Below are 7,715 nucleotides of genomic sequence, written 5' to 3' on the forward strand. Positions count from 1 at the left end.
TTACATATACGACACGATGGAAGAAACAGACGTTGTGTGATACCCATTACGTATATTTATTTGTTACCATTGGTTTTCATCAAGCAATTAAACGAATATCATAGTCTTATAGTGTCTTCATTCCTGGCTAGTAGATATATGTTATGTCTCAATAGTTTCGTGCATTTTATATGTGAATAGATAAGAGATAAAAATATAAAATAAAAAAATAAACTTAATTAATAATTAAATTGGTATATCACACCCTCACAATCGTATTTGAAAACATACCACAAAAAGAAATTTCAGGGTAGATGGTATAATCTAACCCGATTTTCTACCTCATTTTCTATCCGTTTGAGATTCTATTTGCCTTTTATAACTATCTTCCTTGTTTTCTTGTTAGTGTTCTTTCTTAACATCGCTCAACTTTTGGACTGTTCTTTCTTTTTCGTCCTTATGGATACCAGATTTTACTTTGTGCACCAGTCAGTAATGGGTCAGTAATGGTCGTTTCAGTTAAGGGTTGCGCTAGCATTCCATAAGGTCCCGTATGGAGTATACCGCTGGTGGGATAGTGTGGAGAAGAAACATTTTCTTTAGTTCCATCGACTCTATTTAAATAGCATGTTTCACCTTTCATCTTAGTCCGATTAAAGTCTTTTGCGATGGTTTGGTTCAAAACGTATCGGTCCTTTCCTAAAGCATTTCTGGACTCAGTCGCAAACCCCAAATTGGATGCTTATTTATATCCTATTGTATTTAATCTGTAACTTGCTTTGCAACCCAGCCTCCAATCTTCCATTTATTTGCATCAATGTCTTGAAACCCCCTCCTCCACTCATTTTATTTACTGCGTCATAAGCTCCAAGTGCTTTTGCTCCAAATGCAATTGCTTTTGTTCCCATTGCGCCTAAAGGCTGCCAAGCTACCATTATACCACCATATTTTTAAAAATTTCATCTCTCTTCGAATTATTATCTCATAAAAGTTTCCTCTTATGGAGAAGAGAAGTCAATTAAACATAAAACGTTCCACGAGCCTTCGCCCTCACGCTTTGCGGTCTATCTAACTGTATTTCTTTATATCATCTACGCTTCAAAAATGTCTGAAACCAATTGCTAAACTCTTCATACAACCAATTATTATCATCATGAATGACCTTCAAAAACAAAACTCATTTAATATCTATTAAAAAATCCATTCTCAATATTGTGAGTCCATCCTTCCGTCTTTAGGTATGCACAACATCTTTCAATTGAAAAGTGTTCGACAAAGTTCTTTGTTAAACTTACTGACAAAGTTTGTTATACTATAATGCTTCGGGGCGAAGTACATTAAGTTGAAAGACATAAATTAGATTCTGGCAGCAAATTCACTTTATTTTAATGGAATTTTATTAACAATGTTCTCACGAGACCAAATACCACCCAATGACAATCTTGTAAGCAATCCTGACTGAACCATCTACTGTTTAAACGTACGAATGGTACATTCCACGAAGGACATCTATTGACATCTTTGAGTCACTGAATTTAAATATTTTCTTAAGCAAATCGTCATTATCTAATCATGCAATAGCTTTGAAGTTTTCATTCGAATATAACATCAGTAGTATACATATCTTCTAGTTACGGTGGCAATGCGCTCGCATCTTACCGAAGTCTGTCAATCTGACACTTTACAAAACCATTACACGTATATTTTACATCGCATATGCAATATTTTCTAATAACCTTAAACTATTTCTGGCCACGGCGTATAAGATTGAGTGCACGAAACCACCTCATCTCACGCTCTCTGTACGTTGATAGTTTTTGTGTGCGGCACGGTTTCATTTTGCCCATGGCAAACTCCCGCGAGCTCACAATGCCTGTGCCATGGAAAAAATTTAAACGTATTCTTAACTAACTTCTCACTATGTGTTCTCAGTTTTTACAAAAGTATTGCAACTCTTCTCCATTGCTTGCTTCATATAAGTACATGTTCATTATTGCTTCTGTACTCCTTTCTTCTTCCAATACGTGAGTCAAAAGTCAGCTGTCTAGTTTATAATGTTAAGTTTTGGACAATAGCTAAGAGAAACATCGTACCGTTTGTATCTATGCTTTTGTATAACTTTCCATTATCTAGTCATTAGAAACTCAAACTAACTTTACCTTTCTCCCTCGTATCTGATTAGAATGTATTTTCAGAGGAACGAAGAACAATTCTTGAAACTCATGACCGTTGTAGTTTGTTATCTCAAATAGTTTTCGTCTTAGATATAAATAAATAAAATAAATAAAAAATTAATGATATACCACTCCCCACGTATTGAAAAATAGAAGAATGTAGATAAGAATCCTCATTTCTGCGTCTTGCTACGTCGTGCTTGCTTTATACAACTCTTCTAGCTCTTCTAAGTTTCAGCAATGTTGTCCTCATGAAGTTTAATCTTCCTAATTATACCTCTCTATCTAATGGTTGTTTTATCTTTCTAAACTGAACTCTACCATCCTTCATATATGAATGTAAAAACCTTCTGAATAGTTCCTGATTTAATGTATTCTACCAGAATTTTGTTTCATTGCTTCAGTGACTTTAGTCGTCATTTTACTCTAAATAAAAGTCAAATAAAATAAAATAACGTTATTTTTCAGTAAGGAAACGCAGGAGTTTTACGATTTATTTGAGGAGTAGTTCTGGTTTAAATGTTGGCGTCGTTTAGAGTTGACTTTTGAACAGAGGTTTGTACTTCCATAGGTTCAGAGTCATTGAAGGTTTTGCTTGTGAAGCGTTGGTTTGGCGAAGGTGTTGGAGTTTGTTTAACTCAGCTACTTCAGTATTATTTACAATTTGCTTTATTTCTTTCAACATATAACGGCTCCTTCTGTAGCTAGCAAACCTAGTGGGAGACCAATCTTATTATAAGGACTTGACAAATGCTATTTGACAGGAGCTGGTGGAACACCTAACCTTGGTGAGGACTGTCTTTGCCATTGTGCAGCTCGTAAGAAATATTCAATAGGTGCTCGTAATGATCATTTGGTAAAGCTTGTTTCATAGAGTGAAGTGTGCGACTGAGGAGCTTGATGAAACTCATTTATTAAGCTTTAAAATAAACGTTCATCCTTTTGTATTCCTCACTGTCGTCCGTAGCTAAGTTATAGTCGTCAAGTCTTATTATGGGGATGCCTTGACTGCTTACCTGAATGGCAAAGCAACAATCCCTCATCAAATCCAATAAGTGGCTTTGGTTACATTTTCATGCTAGTTCAATAGGTCTGTTAACAGACAATTTGTATGTTATTGAGCAGTAGATGTTTGACCTTGCTGGAAGCAAAAGTCCACTTTCTGTTGGGAAACACATAAGAATAGTGTGTTGTCATACTATCCATTATTGTTCCACACTACCATCATCCACCAATGACCTCATAACATCTTCATTAAATCCTATCCATATCATTGTTTGTATTGCAGGCGTTCGCAACCATTTCATAAAATACAGGTCATATAGATTTTTCAGGGTTCTGCAGGCATATCTTCATAAGCTCCCATGGAAAGCTGAAGATATTTAAACTTAGGTTTCTCAAAATATAACATATATAGTTGTCTTTCTTTCTAAAAGTGCCAAATACTTTTAAACATTAATAGGCGTATAAGCTGCTGTAAAGGTTGCATCTTGAACTATCTGTTATTTTGATTGAGATGAACCTCCATAGGAATCCAATTCCATAACTTTAACATAAAACATAAAGCCTCGTTTGTATAATGTTCTACAAGTTCTGTATAAATGTTAGGTCTAAGAGAATGACTTTGGATGAATGAAACATTCATTAAATCCATCTTTGTTCGAAATAGTTGCTGGGTTACAGTTGTAATAGTAACTGTTTCCACTAGCTCTTCTACTGCTTCGTTATCATGATGAATGGTTCATTCCATGGAACAAATTTTATTTTGTCGGTGGATTTGAATCTGAAGCAAATTGCAACTTTAAGAGTTGGATTGAAAGCAATATATCATTTACAGATATAGATGTGCTTGTAAGGCGTCGCTACTGAACTTTACTTTAAGCTGAATGTTTCCTGCAAAAGCTGGAATAAATCGAATAGCTTCTAATGGAAGGAAATCTTCTAACAGGAATTCTTAACAAAGCTTAAAATCAAATGATTTTCCTGCTGTAATTGGGACCACTAACAATTTGTCCCTGTTCTGCATGTTCCCGAATGACTCCATACATCTTCATGTCGAGTCTTTGGAGAAAACATCTACTTTCTTTATTTGTTCGGTAGTTTGTGAGTTTGAAGTTATATATGCTTCTTCTCTTGCGTTATTTCTTGAGAATATACGATACGACATTCAAGGATTTGATATCCAGCAACTGCATAGAAAGCGCATCGGAAACCAATCAAAAATCTGGTGGGTTTGTTTTATTGGAACCTGAACCAATTTCTTATTACAATAAATTGACCTTCCTTTTATACGTAATGAATGTATTGTAAAGGTCCAAATATTTCACCAGGAGGTGAGAGATTGAATGTTACCATGTGTTATCTTTAGCAGTTCCAGGTTGTGATGGAAATCTTTGCGTCAGAAATTTTCTATTAGTGTCACCAATTTGAACTGCATTGTCTATGATATCAATATGAGCGAATCTGATGAATTGCTCTGCTGGAGTAAATTCGTTTACTGTTCGTTCTGCATGTATTTACTTCGATAAAATATCTATTTAACTTCATTATTTTCACTCTTCTTCTTGGCACTCGTGTGGAAGTTGTTTCTTGACATTTCAATGAACTGTAATTCTCTTTTGTCTCAACTTCTTTCACTGGCGGGTCAGGATTCATTGGACTCGGTTTGTTTTTCAATGAAATTCACGAACTTTGCAATAAGCTCTTGGTTCGTTATTGAAAGTACATCTGGCTTCTTTTCTTCTGGTTCTATTGACTTTCAGTTGAAAGAAGGTCTTATACATGGGCTTTCGTGGGACTTCACCTTCCATTACACCTTAATGTTGTCGCTCTCTGCATCGCTAATGGAACCTTCTTTTCTTAAGTATTATTTACCCATCTATTACTCTGGATTACGTGATAGAAGGAGTGTTGTAATTCCTCTGCGTCATTTAAAATAATAGACTCTCGCTTCTGATTTTGACAAGCTCATTTACATCGGTTTTAAAGTTTAATGTGATTTTTAATCGCAGTCAGAATGCACTGGACAGACCACATAGATGTTGAAAGCATTGAAGAAACGGAAATTTCCGGAGAAATTTTATCCGAATGAAGACAAAACAAGAACAAAAGCCAGAGAGACCAAAGAGAAAATTAATGAAAAAACAACTTGCTGCATTAGCTGGCTGGAAGGACAAAAGAACCAAGACTAACTGGCGAAAAAAGCTGAGACGAAGAAAAGCTGAAGCAAGCAAGAGATAAATGGGTATTTTTATCCGAAATAAATGTATAGACAAATACTTTATCTGTTGCGTTCAGTAGTGAAACCTGACGTCAAAATAAAGGGAAAACAGAAGTAACGTTTAAGTTCCAACAGATGGATTGTGAACATAAATGAAGAGAAGTACATTGGCATAACTATGTATATAACACGTGCTTTCAGAAAGGTTGACTTTATTACTTTCAAGTCGAGATAGAAAATGACGAACAGTCTTTAAGGGCCAAAACATTCACATATCAAATACTTTAAGACGATACAACATTGTTGCAATGTATGATTTCATTTAATGAGAATGTTCGAGAAAAAGTTCAACATTGAAGTACAACTTTACACGCTTTTACGGAGTTTTTGACAACTGAAAGAAGAAGGTGAGTCAGCACAACTTATAGACTTTCATTATGAATTTAATGAAAAATGAGATGAACATCATGACTGTCAGTTTGTTTATTTCACCATTCAAATGAAGTGCTTAAAAGAAAGAAATCCATTACGTATAAAAGATTTCAAATCTCTGAACCAATGAATTCAAGAATGTTTTCAATTAATGATGCAATGCTTCGAGGAAAAAGAATTTTCAAGATTGTAACACCCGGCATTTTGGGATAGAAAAGCAAGCTATATTTATTTCCTTAATAAGGGGTTGAAAATGAGTTCATTGGTCAAACAAGAACTTCCACCACTTTCCTAACCCTAAATATTTAGGGGTGTTCCAAAGTGCGTTTGCCACAGCGCTCTATATATGAGACGATTAATAGGAGATTTTATTTGCTTGATTTATAAATATTATAAATTAAAAAAAATATGGAATATAGGTAGTATGATGAGTATGTTGTATGTTGCGCCATTGCCGGATATTAAAATTGAATTTTGAGACAAAGAGGCGGTTTCGCGGGAAAATTTTGGCGCGGATTTTTTTCATTTTTTAATGAATCATAAAGAAAAACAATCCTCGCTCTTGCAAAAAAAATGCAAAGACTGTAAAAAAGATCTACGAGAACATTGGTAAAATGCTTCAGGTATGGATTGCTCCTAGCTATTCCCACTGTACGTATTCATGTTTAGTATGTAGCACTTCGATTGAACAAAAAGGCGACCCATCATAAAAATTGACAAAAAATGCCGGATCAAAGAAAAATCAAAGCAATTCTTCAAGCGCTAGATGAATACCCAGAGCGCATCCTCAGGAAAGGATAGGAGATGACAAAGATACCATGTAACAACAGTCAGTTATTATCTGCACAATTATTTGAACTACAAACTAGCGTATACACGTTGGGTCCGCAAACCTTAATTCAGTTCAAAAAAAATCTAGAGTCCAAATCTTCGAACAGAGCTCCTTCTCTAATTGGGTGCGTATCAAAATCAGAAGTTTCGCTTTTTAGTGAAACAAGGGGACGATCTTGGTTTCAATATGCAACAGAAGCCAAAAATCATGTGGATCCCGAAGGATGAAAATCCGCAAACCATTGCCCGAAGAAAAAAATTACCACCACCAATGATGATGTTGTCGTTTTTTGGGGCGTTGAATGGCATCATCGCAATTTGATTTTTAATTTTTTTTCTTTCCCAAAAAAAAAAAGCCTAAACGATGAATGCTAGTATCTTAATTGACAATGTTCTTAACTCAAATTATCAATTCTGATGAGTTGAAGGAAATCCAAACAACAAAAACAAAAAGTTTGCAATTCATTTGATAATTTCAGAGTTCAACAAAAGTCATAAGGTAATGAAGATTACTTGTTGGAAAACAATGTCAAAGTTGTTCCAAACCCAATTTATTCACCTGATATTGCCACCCTCTGACTTTTATTTATTCGGCACGCTAAAAAAGAAGAGCTGAAGGGACGCGGAATTCGCGAGTCCATCATGATCTTAAATTTTTGTAGAGAGCAATTTGAGCAATTTTCTCATGATGATTTAAACGTGTCGTTCCAAGCCTGATCGGACCGCTGCGAAGCAGTGATTGAATCCAAGGTGATTATATTTAAATAAACTTTATATATATGTATTTTTATTTCTAATTCGCAGTATTCAGGGTTTTGCTAAACACCACCTTTGGATAACTTTTTAACTTCTGAAAGGTAAATGGATGTCCTTCCGCAGTCAGTTGTTCTCTGCACTACCGTTTGAAGCTTGTTGTTAAAAACTGTATGTCATTCCTGTATCTAAGTTCACATACACAGAACAGGAAAAATATCTTGCTTCTTTTTTCATTATTACCTCAAAACATTAAAGTTCTTCATGAATATGTCTTCCTGTGGAATACTTCTAACCTGTCGATTTCAATAAGCTTTTCTCACCTT

General features: G+C 35.0%; 1 pseudogene across 1 annotated transcript, besides 3 other annotated features; it reads left to right on the forward strand.

Annotated features, from left to right (window-relative positions):
- Positions 1-1,437: part of a mobile genetic element that runs on past the window's edge.
- A 1,183-nt stretch (positions 1,438-2,620) lies between these two features.
- Positions 2,621-7,715: part of a mobile genetic element that runs on past the window's edge.
- Positions 6,115-7,472: a mobile genetic element.
- On the forward strand, positions 6,223-7,400 carry TVAGG3_0920520 (annotated as a pseudogene). Its single transcript has one exon. A coding segment is annotated over exon 1 (1,178 nt).

This window comes from Trichomonas vaginalis, chromosome I (assembly GCF_026262505.1).
Source record: "Trichomonas vaginalis G3 chromosome I, whole genome shotgun sequence".
Taxonomy (NCBI): domain Eukaryota; phylum Parabasalia; order Trichomonadida; family Trichomonadidae; genus Trichomonas; species Trichomonas vaginalis.